Source organism: Rattus rattus, chromosome 14, assembly GCF_011064425.1.
Source record: "Rattus rattus isolate New Zealand chromosome 14, Rrattus_CSIRO_v1, whole genome shotgun sequence".
Classification (NCBI taxonomy): domain Eukaryota; kingdom Metazoa; phylum Chordata; class Mammalia; order Rodentia; family Muridae; genus Rattus; species Rattus rattus.
Genome location: NC_046167.1, coordinates 5,024,685 through 5,047,210, shown reverse-complemented (window position 1 = coordinate 5,047,210; position 22,526 = coordinate 5,024,685). Strand labels below are relative to the sequence as shown.

The 22,526-nt window shown below is 45.9% G+C and overlaps 1 protein-coding gene across 2 annotated transcripts in view; it reads right to left on the bottom strand.

Annotated features, from left to right (window-relative positions):
* Nucleotides 1–18,528, bottom strand: part of Pip4k2a (phosphatidylinositol-5-phosphate 4-kinase type 2 alpha) — a 164,624-nt gene extending 146,096 nt beyond the window's left edge. Inside the window, exon 1 of one of the 2 annotated variants that reach the window (XM_032884212.1) lies at nt 18,199–18,528. In XM_032884212.1, the coding sequence (XP_032740103.1) occupies nt 18,199–18,342 (144 nt within the window). In that variant the 5' untranslated portion in view covers nt 18,343–18,528. The remainder of the gene's footprint in view (nt 1–18,198) is intronic. The other variant, XM_032884211.1, reaches the window with a different exon arrangement.
* Between the last annotated feature and the right edge of the window lie 3,998 nt (nt 18,529–22,526).

The following is a 22,526-nucleotide window of genomic DNA, read 5'->3' as shown; positions in this document are numbered from 1 at the left end:
GATTCAGAACGGCTGATTATAATCTGGATGTACCCAGCTCTGGGGACAGGTAAACTAGATAGTATGTGGGTTCTAATCTATAAAATACCAGGAAAATTAGATGAAAGCTTCAGAAAAACTGATGCTCTGGCCAGGGAGGTGGCCTGGTGACTAGGAGTGCTAACTGTAAAACTAAGAGACCCTAAGCCCACAACCTCCATGCCCACATAAAACCAGGCATAGTCACATGCCCCTACTGTCCCAGGCAGTGTAGCTGAAATGCTGTTTCATGTTCAAAGAGAGACTCTGTCTCAGCAAAGTAGACAGTAACAGAGGAAGACTCCCAACTTCTGCTCTCTGTGCATGTACACACACACACACACACACACATATACACATACACACACACACACACATATACACAGGCACACATGCACACAAGCACACATACACACATGTACACACACCCAAATGTACACACACATACAGGCACTCAGGCCCACATGTACACACAGACTAAACACACATATACACAGGCACATAGGCACACATGTACACACACACACATGCACACATACACACAGGCACACAAGTCCACACACACACATGCACACATACACACACACACACAGAGCCCACAGGTACACACACACACACCCATACATAGGCACATAGGACCACATGTACACAGACATGCACATATACACACAGGCACACATGTACACACACACAGAGGCATACATGCCCACACGTGTATACACACATGTGTCTGCACACACATATACACATGCACATACACTCATGCATACAAACACACACACACACACACACACGCATGCACGCACAGCTACAACCGCACATGCGCATACGCACGCATACCAAAATTAGAGGCTGTAGTACTCGAAGAGAAAGTGAAGCTGCTTTGGGTCCTGATCTGGAGGTTGGAGGTGCTGGTCAGGCTCACAAATGCGCCTCCTCCCACTTGTCTTTCACTACTCTGATTAGTCACTGTCACACTGTTATATGCCACCAAATTCACAGAGTGAGGCACTTCTGTGACCCCACCTATTTCCTACCCTACAATCCAATATCCTATCTTCCCAGTCACAATGTAGACTCCCTCCGTACAAAGCAAAGACTTTGCCGCTCTTCTTAAGGCCTTGGTCAGCATCTAATATTTAATAAATGGTTAAGAAATTTGTGTGTAATAAAAAATATAACTTATCTTAAAGTTTTGGTTAAGAATATTTGTTTCGACTCACTGAACGTGGAGAAGGTCGAGCTGGTGGCTACACAGAGCCTTTACCACTTAGAGCTAACATATTTGGTACGGGAAGGTGCTCTGCACGCTACGGAAGGAGAAACATAAGCACCAGCTCAGCCATAAACCCTCTCTGACCCACGATGGTGTCCTTGGCTGCGAGAAATGCTAGTGCAACGGTTGCACAAAGCTTGTAGGATATCTGGTTTGAATTAAGGCTCACTCCAGGAGATAGAACCCACACCTAGCACTGCCAGGGTCCAAGACCCTGAGACTCGTAGCCCAAGGACCGTGGGGGAAACCAAACACTTCTACTAAAGAATGTAGCAATAACAAGGACCAAGGGGAAACCAAACACTTCTACTACTAAAGAATGTAGCAATAAACTGACTCCTAAAGGCATTCTGCTACATTGATGTATGAGGGCCTTGTTCAGCCATCATCAGAGAAGCTTCCTCCCGTAGCAGAGCAGAACAAACATGGAGACCCAGAGCCAGCCATTATGCCAAGCATGAGATACCCTGGAACACTCAGCACTAAATGTCACGTCTCCAACAGATCGTTCCCCCTAAGGAGCCCTGCAGAAGAGGAGGTGCAAAGAGTAAAAAAGCCGGAGGTGACAGAAGACACTGAGGAAACCCGGCCTTTGAATACAGCAGGGCCAATGGACACACGAACTCACGGGGACTGAGGCAACACACACAGGGCCTGCACCGTCTGCAGGAGAGCCAAGAGATCGGGTCCTGGAGCGGAAAGGAGGAATCGCAAGTCCCTATCCGTACCCCAGAAGCTGTTTCCAATTGGAAATGAAAATCTGTTGTCTCCAAGGGAGTCTCACCGTGGAAGCAAACAATTCTTAGGGATAGGCTGCACGCCCATCAGTAGATGGACAGCAGAAAAAGAACTCAACGGCATCTCTGAGGGTTCCTCTCTCATGTCCTGTTAGGCCTTTATTTTTTTATCTTATTTTTTTATTTTCATTTTAGGTTTTGTGTGTGTGTGTGTGTGTGTGTGTGTGTGTGTGTGTGTGTGTGTGTGTGTGTGTATTCTCCCTCTCCCTCTCTGACCTACAAGTCCTTTGTGTATAATCTATGGCTTCCAGTTTAGTGTTTTATGGGACTTTTGGTCGGCAGATGAGTGGGTCTCTGTATCTGTATCTCTTCCTTATGCCTTTTCTCGGGCTCTCTTCCTTCTGTTTTGTCTTATACCTTGTGTTTAGTTTCTGTTTTATCTTATTTTATTATAACCCCTTGGAAACCTATTTGTTTTCCAATGAGAGACAAGAAGGGGCTACATAGGGATATGAGGGGAGGTGGGAAGGAGCTGAGAGAAGCAGAGAGACAGGAAACCTTCATTAGGATATATTACATGAGAAAAAAATCTACTGTCAGTAAAAGAAGAAAAGAGAGTATCTGTAATGTTTGAATCAGAAAGGTCTCCCTCTCATGGACGACATTCCGAACACTTGCTTTCCAACTGGTAGCTATTTCAGGAGTTTTCCCAGGCTCGAGGAGTAAGGGCTAACAAAAGGAGGTGGGTCATTGAGGTGCAGGGCTCCAGGCCACTTCCTCTTGCTCTGTCCTTCCTGTTCACTTGAGGTGAACAACTGTTCTCTGCTATGCCCTTGCACTTCCATGATGTCCAGCTCGGGCACGCGGGGCCAAGCAACTATGGAGGGAAGTCTCTGAAACAGTGAGCCGCAGTCTCAATCCCCTTACATTAATGCTTTTGACGGGCTTTGATCTCTGCACACTAAAGCCAACACTATTATATTCTCACCTCAGATATAATCAGTAGGAATCCTTGGGCTGGTTTTAAGAGACTAGGCTCCCTGCCCAAACTAGGGATGGACTTAACCAACCACACTCTTTGACATTTCCCTTTTAACAACCCACCACCCACAAGGCAGTTGGCTTGGGTTGAAAGTAAGGGAAAAATAAAGAATTATGGTGCACTGAAATATACACACATTTGAGGAAGCCAAGATTAATTTGCCCCACAACAATGAAGTTAAGAAGGGGACTTGATAGACCTGGCAGGTCACTAACCAATGGGGGAGGGGCTGGAGCCCAGTCAGTAAAGTGCCTGCCATGCACATTAGGACCTGAGTTCCCAGAAACCAGTAAGGAGACAGCCTATGTGAGAGCCTACAATCTAGAAGCTGGTGCCGTCTGAGGAGACAGACAAGGCCTCCATCAGCTGCCTATAGGCAGGTGCTCTCTTGTTTAATCTTGGAGGTGGAAGGGACCAACCCACCGTTGAATGGTACTATCCCTGGACAAGTGGTCCTGGGGTAAAAAAGCAAACTGGGTGAGCTGTGAGGAACAAGTCAGGAAGCAGCACTTCTCCATGGCCTCTGCTTCAGTTCCTGCCTCCAGGTTCCTGCCCTGACTTCCCTCAGTGATGGACTGTAAACTATACACTAAAATAAACCCTTTCCTCTCAAAGTTGCTTTTGGTTATATTGTTAAGTCACAGAAACGGAAAGTGAACTAAGACACAAGGATGGTCACCCAAGCTTGTAACACTACCCTGGGGCCTGAGAGGAAGAATTGGCCGGGGGGGGGGGGAGGAGAGCCAAGATTCTAAATCTGCTATCAGAAACAAGTGGGTTTTCAAAATACTTTCTTAAAGGCGTTGAAGAACCAGGGTAGCAGGAGAGATGGCCTGCCAAAGTCAGTCAAAGTGACTGTCCCTGACATTCAGTGTACATGGAAACTCAGGGCAGAGCCTAGCACCCAACAAAAAAATGGAGTCCACCAAGAAATCCCTTTTCCATGTGGCTGTGTTAAAGACGGACACTCTTGGGGCTGGAGAGATGGCTCAGTGACTTAAGGGCATTGACTACTCTTCCAGAGGACCCATGTTCAAATCTCAGCACTCACATGGCCACTCACAACTGTCTGTAACTCCAGGATCAGACACCTTCACACAAATATACATGCAGGCAAAACACTAATGAACATTAGAAAACAGTTTTAGAAAGAAACAAAGACAGACAGACAGACAGAAAGAAAGATACTCTCCATGTCAGTCGAATAAAGTCAACTCCTCCTACAAGGGACTGCAGCCCAAATTCACATTCCAAGAGGTTCAAAATAATGTGTGTGTGTTCAAAGTCTAGTACCCAGAGACACATGACCAAAATAACACCCTTCTGTGAGTCACACTTCCACCCTAAGAGTTAAGAAATCCTCCCTCAGTAACTGTCCGAGAGAAATGGGCAGATCTCAGCCAAGAAGAATCAGGTAGGCGTGGCAATAAGGAGGCTGCAAAGAACCAGAGAACCACACACTGTAGAAAACACCCAGGAAAATAACTTAGGGCACATCTTTTGGGCTCGGGACATTTTAGAGATGTGTCTGAAGGCCTCCAGAGATTCCAACCACACAGAACAGGTCATGAGGACACTGCTTTGTAACTCTGCCACACAATAACGTCACTTAGAATCAACTTCACACACTTCACACACTTCACACACTTCCGCTAGCAACTGAGGAAGTTGCTTCTCTGAGGTCTCTCTGCTCCTGCCTGCTCTGTGAACGCAGTTCTTCCTTGGGTCTCACCCTGTGGTTCCGCACACCTCTTCTTGCTGCAAGTCCTCCCACCTCAAGACATTGCACAACCAGTGCCACAGAACGTTCTAGTACTCTGCTCAACCATCACCCAAACAACCTTCCTGTGGCGATGAGGACTGGATGTGGAAGGGCTCCTGGGACACTAGTTGGGGACGAATGGACTACTCATTTGATGGTGTCTTTTGAGTTCCAACTCTACATAAAAGCACTCTTCCAGTATAAGGCGTTTATATGACAAGATTTCCATTGTCTGCAAACTATCAGATTTATTTCAGAGAGATTAATGATACACGTGTAAGCGATTGTTTTAGACAGTGTCTATCACAGAGAAAAGGAAAGAGCTTATGAGATTTGCATACAACTTAGGTTAGAGGGGCCATCTGCACAGGAACTGTTCAAGACCTAGGGAGGAGCAGTGTAATTGGACCAAGAGGAAATACACACGAAGTTCTATGGTTGCTTAAGGACCAGAAAAACACCACTGTGGCTATTCCCATGTGACGACAGAGCAAGAAACAAAGGGAGGGGACCAGTGAGGGCAAGGAAGAGAGTGGGCCAGGCCAGCAAGCAGCAAGAGATGACAATGACTTGGGTGTATGACCTGATCCCCAGGGGGCGGTACTTGCTGTTTGGGGAGACTGTGAAACCTTTAGGGGGTAGGTCCTAACTGTATCAAGTGGGGAGGGGGACACTGGGAGAGAGGGCTGAGAATTAAATAGACAAGCCCTCCTTCTGGTACTGGTGTGTCTGTGTCTCTGAGTGTTGGTGTCTTTGTGTGCCTGCCCCACCCCACTGTCCCCCCCACTTTTCCTCCCTCTCATCCAAGATGTATGCAAGCAGCCTCTCTGCCACCACAGCCTTGAGTCACTCTCTCCCTGCGGTGTTTTCTGTGTCTTCCCTGGAAAACCCTGAACCAAAATCAATCAATCAATCAATCAATCAATCAATCAATCCCTTCCCTTAAAGTAAGCAACAGAAGAACCATAGGAGAAAACAGCCTAAGTCTTCTTCGCTGTGCAGTGGGAAGTCTATGGAAGGTTTAACTATGGAAGAGGCTGTCGTGCACGGGTCAGGAGTTCATCTTGCCACAGCTGTAGGGGAGCTGGATTCAAGCAGAGTGTGGGAGAATACAGGAATCCTCCCCGCACTCTCATCACGGCACAGGCCAAGAGCAGTGTGCGCAGACTTAGCGGAGGGTGAACAGAGCAGTGAGAGCACTCAGCTTAAATGCACGTGGAGACGGCGGTCTGTTTGCAGAGGGGAAGACACAGGCCTCACGCATGAAGGGAACAGGTCAGAAACTGAGCACCACATTCAGGACAGAGAGCACACGCAGCTGCCAATCAGCTAGCTCCCTTTCTCCTTATACTGCCCAGGGTCCAAACCGCACACACTGGGCAGGCCTTCTCACAGCAATTAACCTGATCAAGATATCACAGGCATGGCCAGAGGCTAGCTCACCCAGGCAAACCACTCATGGGTGTGCCTGGACTTGTGTCTCCCAGGAGACTCTAGACTATGTCTAGGCAACAACTGAGATGAGTCATCGCCCTGGGAAGGAAGTGGCTATGAAGATGGGAATGGAACACTCAGACCGAGGCTGGTGGATGGGGAGGACAATGCAGCCACAGAGGACAAGAGGTGACAGCGAGTGTCTTTTCTGTTACCTGGGATAGAGATCTAGAATAGCCAACATCACCCAATGGGTGAGAGACCATACATTGGCTACGATGTCTGGTCCATAGCTGCTAACCACGGGTGTCTCCAGAGAAACTGAACTTAAAGTATGTTAACTGAAATCAAGACAGCAGTTAGTGTCTGGTACCAAAGCAGGGAGCTCCCAGCGTATCTGCAGACTACACTGGGCAGTGGAAGGACCAACACTGACAATTTCTGTACATCCAGTGCTTTCTAATAAGATATTCACCGTGGGAGAACTAAGAGACACAACCTAAGTTTACGGAGAAGAAAGGGGGAAATTACTTCAAACAGTGCCAAGTGCAGGGTGGAGAGTGAGTGCCGGGGCAAAGATTCACAAATTACCAAGTGACCTTGTCAGTAGTGCGAGGTCTTCTAACGTCAACTTCTTATCTCTTCAAATCAGAGCCCAAACCAGTTCTCTAACCCTCTCCTAACAATCCCCACCACTCATCCCTTGGTTTTCAATCTTCTTGGCAGAGAACCCTTTCTTTGCCTGTATATTTTATGTCCAGTTCCTCAGAGAAAGAAAAGAGAGCAAGGACAGCCTGCTGTGGGTGAGGCCTTACTCCTGCAGGCAATCTGGCCTTCCCACCAGCACTGGGGCACACCAAGGACTCCTGAGGATTTGAAAGCGGACTGCCCTAGCTGGTGCCTTTCCAAATACTGACAAAGTGCCTGCTAGTTAAAATGCCCATTGTGTTCCACGAGGCCCACAACCCAGCCGCTTCTTGGGCAATGGCTAGTGTGGCTGTTCTATGAGCCCAGTGTAGGAGGCAAAGCCCCAGGCCACAGCCAGAGCCAACTCCTCACTCCCTCCTGTCATCTCTGCCAGCTGTTGGCCCGTTGGCCTCGCAGACCCTTTCCCGTATTCTGTAACCAGGGTGGTCTTCTTAATCTTCACGATCCCCTACAACGTCACCTCTCAGACAGTGTCCATCAAGCCCCCAAACAGAAGCAATCAGGATCCAGCCATATTCCTACTGTTTCCCCTCTTCCCTAACTCTGCTTCGGCCACACAGCCTCTGTGCAAGTGTGAGCCTCTGGCGTCTGCATCCCTGGCTGCACATTCCTCATCGTGCCCAAGGCTTCACCTCCTTCACAACTTGGCTGGGCATGGCCTTTTTGACCAAGCTTCTGCTCCACCCACACTGCTCACAAAGCCTCCACCACACGCCAGACATGTGTGCGTGTGTCTAGCCTACGTCTACTTTCCCTGAGGCTCCGAGTAATCTGAAGGGAGGGGATTAGCAGCCGAGCACCTTGAAGTGTCTCTTATGCTAAAATAAAAAAATAAAAAAAAACAGGAAAAGCGAGATATCGATTCAATAGCTCATATAATTTGTGATTAATGAATGTAAATTAGATTTTGACACCTCTAATCACCTAGTCACTAGTGGAGGCCTTAAAGATTAAAAAAAAAAATGAATACAGTAACAACATAGATAAAGCAAAGCTAGAACAAATGGAAAATTCTAAAATAAAGATTCATAACTTGGTATAGGAATTTTTAATCCCAATTCAGAGCTTGATCATCTAGTTCCCGGATAAAAGACATACAACTTTTATTTTTTACAATAAGCCTTAAACAACACAAGACTGGGCAGCTATCTATCCTCTATGCTATTAGAATTTACTTTTCTTTTTTTTTTTTTTTTTTTTTTAAGATTTATTCATTTATTATATATAAGTACACCATAGCTGTCTTCAGACACACCAGAAGAGGGCATCAGATCTCATGACAGATGGTTGTGAGCCACCATGTGGTTGCTGGGAATTGAACTCAGGACCTCTGGAAGAGTAGTCGGGTGCTCTTAACCACTGAGCCATCTCTCCAGCCCTAGAATTTACTTTTCTATTGATAACCCCAAGTTATGATTTACTATGCTTCATTTGGGCTGCCCTTAACCCTATCTGGTCAGCCCTCAGGGCCACATTTTTATGACTTTTAATCCCTGGTGGCTTCTCCTCCACTGGTCTTCTTGTCCCCACCTCTCATGGTTTTCCTTCAGCCAGGGAACCCTAAAACCTATGTCTCTTCTGCCCAGCTACTGGCTTTTGGCATCTTTATTCACCAATCAGAAACAAACTTGGGGGCAAGGTCACATAGTGACAAAGTCACTTGTCACTTGACTCTACCTGCAGACTCTCCTGTCTCTGGGGCAACCAGGTCTTGAAGAATCAGTATTACCATTAGAATAAAAGCAGAATCAGGCAAACCCACTATAATAACTCACAGATACATAATACCGAATACAATGGTAATCTGATACTATGAGCCTAGGGTAACAATTAATTTATTTATGACCTATTAACTTAGTATGTCTTAGCACTCATAATGCTTTTAAAATAATAATGGAAGCTACCATTTAGTAAGAATGTGTCCCAGCAGCTGCTTAGGCATTTTATAAGTACAGTCCAAAGACGACTTACAAATTTTCAACCTCCAACTGTATGAAACATAATCTCATGTCCGTTACAGTTTTCACTTTCAGACTACATTCAATAAAGTACATGACAGTCAAGACTTTATTTCAACAACAAAGGCTCTTAGATTGTGTGATGATTGATCCCAATGAGATCTAGGAACACTTCTGAGAATGATCTCTTGATTTCTTGTGTGGGGTTTTCTTGGTTAATTTGAGGCAAGAAGACCCACCCACTGTGAGCGGCATCATTTCCTAGGCTGCATTCCTAGACTCTATAAAAGGAAGTTGACTGGGTACAGACGTTCATCCCTCTCTGCTTCTTAACTGTGGACACAATGTGTCCAACTACCTCAAACTTCTGTCTCTATGTCTTCCCTGCAGTGATAGTCCTGTAACAGAATGTAAACAGAAATACTCCTCGCGTTGCTTTTCTTGGTCAGGGTATTTTATCCCAGCAACAGGAAAATCAACTAAGACACAATCTTGCCTAAATGTAGGCAAGTGTAAGTGTTCTGAGTTAAAATAGGCTAGGCTGAGCTACAATGTCTAGAAGTACTGAATACACTCAGGATATATTCAATTACACGAGGTCTATCAGGACGTAACCCAGAGCAAGATGAAGAACATCTATCCCAACTGGATCCACACAACGACCTGCATACGAAGTACTATTAATACAAGAGGCTCCAGGCCATGGCCCAGCTCCTAACTACTTCCACTTGAAAAACGATGAATATTTAGAATTGAAACACTTAACACGGGGATGGCAAGATAGCTCAGAGAGTAAAAGGTGCTTGCTGAACAAGCCTGGCCACCTGATATTCATCCCTGGGGTCTCGCAAAGGTAGAGGGAGAAAACCAACGCACAAAAATCATGCTTGGACCTCCACACATGCCACAGAGATAATAATGAATATATAAATCACACACGCCACATACGCATTGTAATAAATACTAACTTACCTAAAGAAAAAAAGACTCTGAAACTGTGAGGCAATTAAAGACAGACAATTGTAACGGTGGGTAGGTGTGGCAGTTAATTCTGACTAGTCTGGAAGATGATTGCGTCTTTGTTTCCAGGGAGGGTCAAACCACAAAGGCTCTGGTATATTCAACAGTTTAACTCTTGAGAGGTTCAATTTTTAAGAGACTTTTGGGAGATGGTAATCTGAAGGCGCAATGAAAATCTTGGCTTCTAAAAAAAAAACAAACCATACACAGACATATTATGTGTTTTTGTTTTAATCCCAGGTGTGGGCTATGGGTTGCTGGGCCACGATTTGCCTAGTGATCTGGTGGGGGTGGGGGAATAGATTTTCCAGCTGAGGACAGTTCCTGCAATTGGTGATGCTTGGGATTCTGGGGACTTTTCAGAAGGTACTAAATGCTAGGGCCCTGAAAGGCAGGGTGGGCTATTGGTTGGTTGCTGTTGATCTAAGTGGTGGTGTACAAAGGAAAAAAAAGTAAGAAATTAGATATCCCAGCAGTGAAGATCACTTTGCCCCAAGTAACTTGATGCCCCAATCAACAGGAAGTAATCTAACAATAACATCATCCCCTTTCTGACCCCTGACTTTATTTAGGGATCTCTTTCCTTTCCCTTCTATCTTTTTTTTTCTCTTATTTAGTGTTGGGGGTTGAAAGGATAGAAGAAAAAGGGTAGAGAAGGGCGAAAGAAAAAGAGCCCACAAAGTAGCCAAAAGACCAGGCCTAGTTTTTAAAAGTGGGTCGTCCTCTAAGACCATGCCTTTGAAGGGAGTATTTTGGCCCTTGCCACTTCCTGTTCTCCCACTCAGCTTCCAGGAGGCCATGAAGTGAGCAGCACATCAGCCCCATGCTTTCAGCGCTTCCTCCCCTTAGGCCCAAAGCAACAGGAGCCAAAGTCAGCCTTTCTTCCTTGTGGCTGTTACTCTCATTTTAGCTTGTTAGTAATCACAGAGACAAAAATTCTGACCAACACAGTAAGTTACTGTTTTAAAACTCTCAACAACATTTTTCTATGAACAGATTATATATTTATCTCTGCCTACATGCTTTCCACAGAGCGAGGAATTTTTTTTTTTTCTCTGTCGTGGGAGAAAGGTGTTTTCAAACAGTTTTGCCCAATATCAACAGTTCATGATTTGTCTACCCAAGAACAGCTTTAAACACTAGGAACTGTGTGAGAGAGCTCTAAAAGGAATGATAACAGACTCCTTACCTAGGGTTAGGGTACAGGTCAAAATCCCACATCTACCCAGCACTCGGTGTTGTCGTTCATGAATTCAACCTACTCAAGTTCTCTGGTTCATCACTCAGCCCAGTGCTGCCTACATCGTTTCCCTGCACCAAGGTCACCTTCTCCTTGGAAGTGTTCTTCACTGGGTGCCTCCAGTCCCTGCATAGTCCGTGGACAGAATTCAGGAAGACTGAGAACTCCACAGGATTCATTCAAGAGCATTATTCTGAGACAGGAATAGTGCCTTTCACTACCTTATGGCTCAAGGAGCAATAAATTAAAGAAGTGGTGATAAAAGTACACACAAAGGCTTTAAACACATCTAGAAACGAGGAAATATAAACATATCCCTAAAGTGGATGGCATTTCTCACCTTCCATCCCCAATCTTCCAGAAAGAAAATCAATTTCACTCACTGAGGCTTTTGATAGTTAATCTTACTCTCTCTCTCCCTCCGTCCCTTAAGCAATGACCCTCAAGGTGCACAAGCCTGCACTCTCTGGGACAACCTCTCTCAATTTGTTTCTCGTTTCCTCTTTCTTCTTCCTCTGTGTGTCTCTCAAAACCCCACAGTTCTACCTTCCCCTTCCCAGATCTACTTCACCCTTTGGGGTTAATCATTGTCAACAAGACAAGATTCTGAATCACCGTGGAAACAGACTTTGAGTTGTGTCTACAAGGGTGTTTCTGTTTCCAGGAAGGCATAATTGAGAAAAGAAGATCTACCCTGAAGGTAGACAGTACTATCCTATGGGCTGGGGTCTCAGACTCGATCAGTCAACATTCGTTTCTCCCTGTGTCTTGACTACAGACTTGAGGTGACTGTCTTCCCCGGCATGCTGTACTGTCACCTTGAACTCTGAACCAAATCCTGAAATACTTTCAGGTACTCTGCAGGCATTTTCTCACAGCAATGAAAATAGTAAATAATCCACTCCTGGATGCCTATGTTAGTTTCTGTTGTTGTGAAGACACCATGACCAAGGCAACTGACAAAAAAGAGCATTTAATTAGGGACTTTCTTATAGTTTCAGAGGGTCCATTCGTGAACATCATAACAGGGAGCATGGCAGGAGGAGGCATGGTGCTGGGACAGTAACTGTGATCTTACACCTGGGGAGACAAGATACACATCTATTCATCCCAGATGGAGAACCATGACAGACCAAAATATGGATACCACCGAAGTCCAATGTGATGAACCAATGAGTTTCATTGGGCTTATTGACAGGAATATGGGTGAGAAGCTACTTAGAGCAACAGAAACAACTCAGAGAACAGCATCACCAAGGCCTACCCAAGCATGTGTGACAGCTCACAAAGCCAGGAACTTAAGCACTGCACACCCGCAGCTCAAAAGGTTAGAGAGTGCCCTTTCCTGGTGCCTCAGTTGGTCTAAATCCCTTCCAGGTAGCTCAGATTGCTTCTGCTCCTTCTCAGCAGCTGGTCAAATCCCAGGGTCTGCATTGCAACTCAGTAATCTGTGGGAAGAAATCTTTGCTTTTATTGTTTACTCTTGTAGGCCTAGTGAATCTAGTCAGGGACTTCCTGAAGCTATTTTCAGTCGTTTACCTTCCTGCTTAAGGGGCTTCCATGCAAGATGGAATGTTTCGATCTACATCCCATATAACTATGTTGTGTGGTTGGTCTTGTGCACGGTGTATTCAGATGCTGATTTTTATGCCCAGACATCTGTCTACAGTGTGGACCATGGCATGGCCAAGCATCTCTGGTCTCAATGTCATGTAAGAATTGTTTTGTCATCTCTGACTGATCAATAAAGAGCTGACTCAGACTATGACTGGGCAGAGAAGATGAGAAGGCAGGACTTCCAATCTCAGGAGAAAGAGATACCAGGAGAAAGAAGTAAGAGAATGACCATGAGGAAAGAAGGGAGAGGTGGCCATAAGGTAGAAGGTCTAGGAGTCATGATGAGAGTTCACCAAGGGATTCACCATGAGGACACACAAATGGAGCAGGGCAAGCCAGGGCAAGACTCTACAAGTAACATGGGGCCTATGGCTAGGATGTAGATAACTTAGAGAGTTAAAATAAATGCCTATCTGCCCAGTCAGAATGCTTGAAGCTTGCTAACAAACTTTATAGATCTTTGTGTCAATTATTTGGGAGTTAGAACAGATAAGGCTATCATCCACAAATTACAGCCTACATAACTGCCTTTAAATTTGGTCAGTTTAAGGAATCATTTACTGAATCCTTATTACGTACCACTAGGCTTTGGATACATTGTGTCATTTAGTTCTGTGAGGCGATCGTGCATGCTAAGGATGCATAAACTGAGACTCAAGTGGGTAAACCAGCTGCTCAAAAACCCATAAACAATGAAGCAGGCATTGATCCTAATCAGCCTGACCACAAACTATCCTGCCAAATTGCACCAACTCCTGTCAGTGTCAACTTACGTACTTCAAGTGCATGCTGGCAAAATTAACTGCTCAGGACAACCGCATGCTCGATCAACTTAACACAGATCCTGTTGGTTCATTACAGTTCTTGTTGGCAGTCTTTCTAGTGGCATAGCAGATCATCCTGCCTTGGGGCAGCATTCTGATCACTAAAGACAGGCTAAGGTGTCTGACCAGTGGAGAAAAAGCTAATACTCACATCTTTGAAGGGAACACTAAGCTACTGCCTTAATAGTAAACTGACATGTACAGTGACTGCTTCTTACCTCTGAAAAGTAAGGGGAATGGTGTGGGGTTACCTCCGGAATGCATGGCAGGTTGGGTTCCACTCAGAGAGCTCTGTCTAATATCTAGCTTCTTTATATTTTAATTGCCCCATCATGTCATTTTCAGTCACTATCATTCCATAGTAATCCACATCACTTATAAACCTAGCCTCCTCCTCCTCCTGTCTATATCAACCCATGGAACCCAAAAGAAATTACAGTTCTGAAATACAGTATTACCTCTCTTCACTCCTCACCTTGCTAAGAATAAAGTGCACGTTTTGGATGTCCCACATGGAAAACTACACATTCTCTAACCTACACAGTACAAGGCGTGTTGTCAGAAGGCTGGCCTGAGCAGATCCCCACAGACGTGAAGATCAACACCAACTCTATTCCTAGGGCAGATGGTGACCTAACCGCCCACCAGTTCTTGGGAACTCTTTCTAGAAGCTCCCTTCCTGCACACTTTCTAATTACTTATCCAAGAGGAAACTACAACTGATTGAATCCAGACAAGCCAAGATCTTCCGTGGTATTTCCAGGCCTGAATTGGGGAACAGACCATCCTTGTGGAGAGCAGAAATGACAAGGTCCCAGTCCCACAGAGTTTCTCAGCCAGCTATGAACAAAGAAAGGTATATAAAGCTGGGTTGCAGAGGAAAGTCAGACTGTACTAAAGTACCTGGTTCTTACCATGTTCCAGTTCCCATCCTTCCTTATACTGTGACCAGCTCCAAAATTCCCATAATACTTAAGGATTTTCCTGTAACTTCCTTGTGTTTCTATGGCTGGAAGCCACAATGCTTTAATAGCAATAAAGCGGCTAGTCCTAGAAACAATATTTGTTTTATGTAAGTTTCTTTGCATAGATAGCACTGTGTCTTCCTTCATATATCTAAATAGCGCTTGAAATACTAATTTCCAAAGAACTCACATTTCACAGTACATAAAAATCTTTTAGAATATCTATTTAAAACAAGCCTTGGCTCATAGCATTCAACATACTCCCTGCACTATTAAAATACCACTTTAAGAAGCTAACTGCCTGATCATTTTTAGTTTAATTTCGAATGTAACAAGATAAAACTGCCGCCTTAAGTCATCCTTTCCTTTATGTATTCAATTATATTCTTTGCTTAAAATGCTTAAAATAAAAATTGGCACGGATCCACTCACCGATGGTGATTCTAAGTTAGAAAGCAGTAACGTATCAAATTAGGCACACAATGACAGGCTTCTTCGCCATGCTGAGCACCGTCCAAATCAAGGTGTTTCCTTACCACTACGATGGTCTAGAAAGTTCCCCCTCAATTTTAAGTGTCTACATTTCAATCATATAGACTTTGATTTAATAGACAGCACTGAAGTTCAGCTACAATCAGTTTGACAAACTCAGTTCATTGTCCTAAAAACCACCACAGATTTCCTTCTCTTCCAGTCTAGGCTTTGAAAAATCCCCAAAGGTCACTGTGTACTCTGGGACTCCTAATATGATGCTGTTCAACTATTAAGCTGTAGAAATGGTCATGAAATTAAAGAGAATTACAACTCTTTCAATCCTATTTCCCAGTTACAAACACTGATCCCCAAAACTGGCTAATATGCCAAGGTGAGTGGTCTCAGTTAAAGAATTCAAATGAAGACTCAGTGAATTGTTTTGGGTTTTTTTTGGGGGGAGGGGTTGTTTTGTTTTTCTACAGCACTAAAGAGGAGGCCCAGTTCCATCATAATATGCTCACATGATAAAAATGTATGGTTTCTCTTCAGTGCTCCAAATTTATGGTTGCTTTAAATATCCAATAAAAAGTCTGATGGAATTTTAAAAGCAAAAAATTGCTGTACCCATGGTAAGATTCTCCTTGCTAATCCTAGTTACATTAGAATTACCGGGGAAAGGCTCTGATTTGAATTATCTGCCTCTCTACCATGCCTTCTCAAATATCCCCACTTATATACATGCTCATTATTGATAATGTGGATTTATTTATTTTAATACTATTCTGTAAACTTTGGTGCACAGAAAAGCATGGTAAAACATCTTCCTGGTACCAATAATCATTTCCTAAAATCAAACCAACCATAAATACATGAATTCCAAGAGTGGGCCCGCAAGAGGACTGGGGTATCATTAAAAAAATAAATAAATAAATTGTTAGAAAAATGAAGAAAAGTAATGTCTTATGTCAACTCACATTCCTCAAAATAAAGGCACAGGCTAAAAATAAGCCTGCAAGTGGACAGTAAGGAGACATTTTAGCAACCCTCCCCACTGTGGCAGGCTCTGTGTGAGCTGGTATATGTTGAATTAATAACATGCTTTACATGATACACTCTGCTGGCAGTGTATATACTTAGAATTAGTAACTGTTCTTGAGAGCAACAAAAAGTAACACTCAATGTTCCCACCATCATTCCCTCATCATTCCAAGTAGCACAAATGGAAAACAAATATAGCAACTCGAAAATAAACACAAGGTAGCAACCCAAATGTTACAGTGAAGCTCGCCCAATGGCAACTTTTTCTGAAGTGGACTGGAATTCAGACATTCTCAGTCACTCTCCCCACCTGCCCCCAGCTGCATATTGTTACCACTACTTTACTATATTAAACCTAGGCACACATACAAACACTCCTGACCAAAACACCAGAACTACAAAAGGAGATTTAAAAAGGCCCGTAAACATGGGTCCACGCCCAACTGGTATTTACTGTGCTGGTTGCGGTAATTAGGAAGCTGCCAATAGGACATAAATAACAAGAAGAACTTTATGAAATCAAACACAACTAAATTAGAGGTTTGTGACAATGGAGAACGGTAACTTCACTTTCTGAAATAAAACTTGGGGGGGGGGGGAGGTGGTGAGTTGCTGTCCGCAGTTTTAACAGTTGACATTCCTAATAGCTAAAGATGTCAGTAAAATGAACCTCGGTCGATCCGGCAGTAAAGTAATAGAAAATAACCATTTCTGAACTCTTTAAATCGTCCCAGGTAAACACAATCATCTTCATACTGTTTCACCTTTCTCCATCTCCGCTTGGGGAAAAAAAAACCTATAAATAAAAGATACTAAGCCATTTTAAACAGCTCTGTTAATTTGAGAGTGCACAAACCACGCTGGCTTTCTGTCACTTCTATTATGCTGAAAAGGACACCAGGGCATCCACCGAAATCAAAAGCAGAGCAGCAGGCTCACGCTCTGCCTCCGAAGCTGGCTGACTGCAGTGGGTAAGGTCACGGTCAAAATTCACAAGCTCATTGAAACTTTCATGGCTCAGCCAACTGCGCCTATCGTGTTTCCTGATCCCATCTAAGTAGATTAAAGCTGCAGGAGTTTTCTCGCTGTCAGATCAGCGGGCGGCTATTTCAGCCCCCCACACCGCAGTCCGCAGAGTCCGCAGCCTCGCGCCTCCTTGCATCCCAGGCGGTGCGCTAGCTAACCTCCCCAACGCGCTCCCTACCAGCCTTTTAAACAACCTTCCAAATGAATGTAATTAACTCTAGACCACCTCGAACTCGCGCCTGCCGGGACCCCCCTCTGGCTGTCACCACCAAGGCCGCCCTTCCGCAGTCGGTGACTTCTGCCTGGTTCCCCAAGGAGGGGGAAGTAAGGGGGAGGGAGGGATGAAGACTCCCCGCCAGGAGGTCTGGAAAGGGCACAGCAGCTGGGCGATGCGGGAAGGGACGAAGAGCGCCAGGGCCATATTTACGTTGCCTCTTTTTTTCTTTGCAAAAAGAAAAGAAAAAAAAAATCCTCCTAGAGTCTGAGAATACTACCTTTAAAGGAAAAAGGAAGCTAAGCTCTCAAGATGCCGCCCAAAATCTTCTGGTTTACTCCAGTCCTGTCGCCTAGAAGCTCCGGACGCTTCCTGACAGGGACAGGTACACCTGCCCACCGGCTCAGGACAGGAGGGCCCATCGGTCCCAGACTAGTGTAGCGATCGTTCGGACTGGGCCCTGAGCAGTTCCCCGCCGGGACTGATAGCTGAGACAGAGACGGTCCCCGCACAAACTTCCCACTTCCCAGGCAGCGAGCACCGACCGGCAGGAGGACGGATGCGGAGCAGGACAGGCGCGGGGAGGCTCAGAAGCACAGCACAGCAAATGCTTCTCATCCCGCACCCTCCCTGGGTTCCAAAGGAAGCGCAAGCGCCGCCGGAGAAACCCAAGAGGCAGACGCATGTCGTGGGGATAGGGGTACCCCAAAGGCGAGTGGCCAGAGGGCCCGGACCGGCCGAGCCAAACGGCTGGGGTCCCCGCCCTGCCACCGCTGCAGCAGGAGGAGCAGAGCCCGGAGGCTAAGCCCGAGGAGCAAGAGGAGCGCGCCGCAGAGGAGCCTTACCGAGTGGTTGACCCCCCACATGAGCACGCTGAGCAGCGGGTCGCTGGCCCGGAACAGCTTCACTTTCTGAGCCACGAAGTGCTTCTTCTTCGTCTTGGTCTTGCTCGCCAGGACGGAGGACCCCAGGTTGCTAGGGGTCGCCATGGCCGCTGTCTCGGTCCCCTCCACCGCCGCGCCGCCGAGGCCGGGGACCCGCCCTCCCTACACGCCAGCCTAGGGAGGCAGCCGCATCCCCCGGGGCGGCCGCCGCTGCGCGCCTGCTCCAGCCCCGCTCCGCCCGCGCTCGGTCCTGGGCGCTCGCTCCGCCCGCTCCGCGCGCTCGGCCGCCTAGGCTGCAGCTGCGCTCGCCTCGCGCCCCCCCGGCTCCCGCCCGTCGCCGCTCGGCGCACTGCCCGCAGCTGGTCCAGGCGCCAGCGGCTTCCGCGTTGGGCGCCGGCGTCATGACGCAAAGGCGGGCGGGGCAGCGGCGCCGACGGGCGGGGCGGGTGCGGATGCGGATGCCGGACCGTTAAGCTGTTCTCTGCGCTCCGCCACCCGTGCAAGGCGAGCACACCCCTGGCGGCCGCGACCGACCCTCTGCAGAGGCTGCTGGGGAGTGCGGGGACTCGCGCATGCCTTTCACGCACCCGGGGAGGATCAAGGAAAGGGAACGAAGGCAAGGGAGCTCCGAGGAGGGAGCCCCCAGATGCATGGGACAGGCAAGAATGTCCGGGAACCTCGGCTTCCCGTGCCAAGGGCCTGGAGAGTTCTTGGGACCCGGAGCGCTTCATCGGGACGCGGGCTTTCCCAGCTTCTAGGGAAAGGACCTTGGCTCCTCTTTGTCAACTGTCTGCCAGAGAGTCCCTGCCTTGAACTGCCTTGAACTTCCTAACCTTATGCCTTTTGGGTTCTTCTTCGGCCTTCCCACGCTGTCGAATACTAGAGTGTTATTCCCCGCCTACCCTGGGATTCCTCACTGAAACCCCCGCTTTAGTCAGCTATGCCCCAAACTGGACCGTGTGCTTGGAACCCATCAACCCTTTTGCAGACCACCCCTTCCTTCTCGTATCCAGGACACACCTTCTAACTTGAAAATGTTTTCTCTTTCACCACTCCACACTGAAAATTAGCCCTCCTTATGCTCGCATTTGTTGTTCCAAGTCTACAATCCTGCTTAGATCTTTCAAGAAGACAAAGAATACCAGCAGGAACAAAGAGAGGGGGCAGATCCTGTGAGACCTTTCTTTACTCTTCTTCATTTGACCTTTCAACACGGTTGCCCCCTCCTTCCCTTTGGTCGTTCTAACTTGTCGATACTATCCCCCCCAAATGATACCTTGCTTCTGGTACCAACCATCGCCATTGTTGATGGCTAACGGGATGAGGCTAGTATCAAAAACAGCCAAAATTAATGTTGTGGAGTTGTAGACTTGGCCCACAGTTCCGGTAGTTGACCACATCGTTTAAGCGGAGACTGTAGTTACTTGTGTGAATAGGTATAGTCTGACACAAAGATCACTTTAGGGACCTTCTATAGATTATTGGACTCAAAACCAGCAGTAGATAAAAGTACACGATGTTGCAGACCTGTAATCCTGACACTCAGGAGGCAAGGCTAGAGGATCAGAAGTTCAAGATTATCTTCAGATAGTTTGTTCGAGGCAAGCCAGGTATACATGAAACCCTGTCAGGAGGAGGGGGTGTACAGTCTTTACCTTGCTGATAACCCATAAACTCTGGCCTGACCTCAGAAAAGAGCATGTCTGAACCAGTCTGCATAGCTTGTCCACAGGCACCCTTGCACAAGAACCTACAATCAAATTCAACATCCTACACAGCCCACAAGTTGTTTCATTTCTCTTGCTGTATTGGAAATAGCATTCAGATTGCTGTTGACCCAGTTAGGAGTTCATTTATTTAACAAATTCTCATTGACCCAGACTCAAGAGTTTCACATCATTGATTATTGCTCTCATCACCACTCCACAGAAACCTGTACCAGCCCCTGTCCTTGAAAACAATTACCTCTTCCCTCCTGGTGGAAATGAATCCTTCCACTTCAATGCCTCTGTAGCTCTTTATTTGTTCACAATAGCTGTAATGTACTTAATTGTATATTACTAATGCAAGACAATGGGCTTGCTGAAAAACCGAATCCAATGACGGCAAAGAGCTGGATGAGCCTCTGAGAACAGGAAATGGATACCTCTGGGCATTGTTAGGCAACCCTTCGCAGAGAAACATGGGCACTGATGGGTCAGAGGTCACCATCTCTCCTGGGAGGGGTAGAAACAAGGGCAGGAAAACAAAGGTATCATCATGAAACATTGATGTGTCCTGTGGAATCCTGATTCAGCACCTTTGCAAGCTGCTTCCACCATCAGGGAGTCGCATCTATTTGCATTTGAACTCTTCTCTGTTGGTTCTGAGACTGAGGTCATTCTCTAAGCAAGGAATTATTCGAAAGACAAATACTTTAAGCAAGGAATTGTTGAAAGACAAGTACCGACAGAAATGTATGATGTTGAAAGGTTCCTGGTGCTGAGTTGCTTTTTTTTTTTTTTAATATTCTTATTTATTTATTTTATATGAGTACACTGTCACTATCTTCAGACACACCAGAAGAGGGCATCAGATCTCATTATAGATGGCTGTGAGCCACCATGTGGTTGCTGGGAATTGAACTCAGGACCTCTGGAAGAAAAGCCAGTGTTCTTAACCATTGAGCCATCTCTCCAGCCCTCTGAGTTGCTTTTGATTCTTGTAGCTGTTGCTTCGTTATTTAGTTTCCTTACTATAACCAACTTGACACTTTCTCATAAAGCAGTCTGAAGCCCTTCATCAAAACCATGCTGAAAAGTGTTACAATGACTCAGGCATCCAACCAGAAATGGCTGTGCCCAGAGGGTAGATGCTCTGATTTTCCCCCCAGAGCCTGGCTGGCCTGGAACTCCCTATATAGAGAGCAGGCTAGCCTTGAAGTCACAGATCCATGTGCCTTCTGAGTGGCAGGGTTAAAGGTGTGCATTACCACACGTGACTTGATTTTGTTTAATTGTACTGCACTTTTGATAAACGTGACAATTGAATGACTCCAACTAGGATTCTCCAATGAGAGGGAGAACCAGCAGCTTTCCTGGTTTAATTTTATCTGGTTGAATTTGTGTGACTTTCTTTTATTTGAAATAGGATCTCATGTAACCCAATACAACCTCAAACTTGCAATGTACCTAAGTATGGCCTTGAATCCCAGGTCCTCCTGACTCTACGTCCTAACTGATGGGATTATAGGTCTGTACCAGAAACCCCGATTTATTTTGTGGGTGGCAGGAAAGTACTCTACCACTGAGCTACACCCCCAGGCCCTTTTCACTGCTTTAGGTAGAAATCACAGTGAGCTATAGAACGAGTCCATTCCCTCTTACTTTGTATGTTCTATAACATTGTCATTCAAAACACTTGAAAGACCATTATTAAAGTAATTCTGTCGCACCTAGTTAAAAGACAATGAATGGGGTCCAAATACAGTTAAGCAGGCTCCAGTTATGATACATTAATTACTTTCTGTATGAAGACCCTTGTGACATGGTAGGGCTTGCTATGTATGGGTCTCTGGAGTATGATATCCAAACTCCTTCTGTCTGCGGTTTCACACTGGTTTAACCAGCTAGTTGGAGATTTTTCAATTTAAATGTCTATGGCCAGCCATTTGGCTCGCTAGGAATTCCTGGAGCTCAAAGGTCAGCTGCCATTTCCAGAATCTACCTTTGAGTTGCTGTCAGTTATGATTAGTCTGGTGTAGGAAGACGTTGGGGCTCAAAAGCTATGACACCAGGGTTAGTCATTTCCTGGACTACCTTCTATTACCCAGTTTCCATTCAGATGATAAGAATTTAAACTAGCCAGGCAGTGGTGGTGAATGCCTTTAATCCAGCACTCAGGAGGCAGAGGCAGGCAGATCTCTGAGTTCAAGACCAACCTGGTCTACAGAGCTCCAGAACAGCCAGCAGCCAGGACTATATGGAGAAAACCTGTCTCAAAAGAATTTTTTTTAAAATCAGAGTTATTGTAGACAGGAAGCTACGGAGGACAGGAGTCAACTCACCAGGTATCAGGTCTTTGGCATGTAGATCCTCTGTAGCAGGAACAGAAATTCCCAATGTAGGAGAAGCCATCAGTGAGTTACAGCCGATTTGTGAGCCAGAACCTATGATATAAAAATGATAATGTCAGGTCGAAGATATAGCTCAGTTAGGGTGTGAGGCCCTTTGCTCAGTCTATTGCTTCCAAATAACCAGCCATCCATCCCCAGATTTCCCCAATATTCTTATAGAAATTATAATGGTATA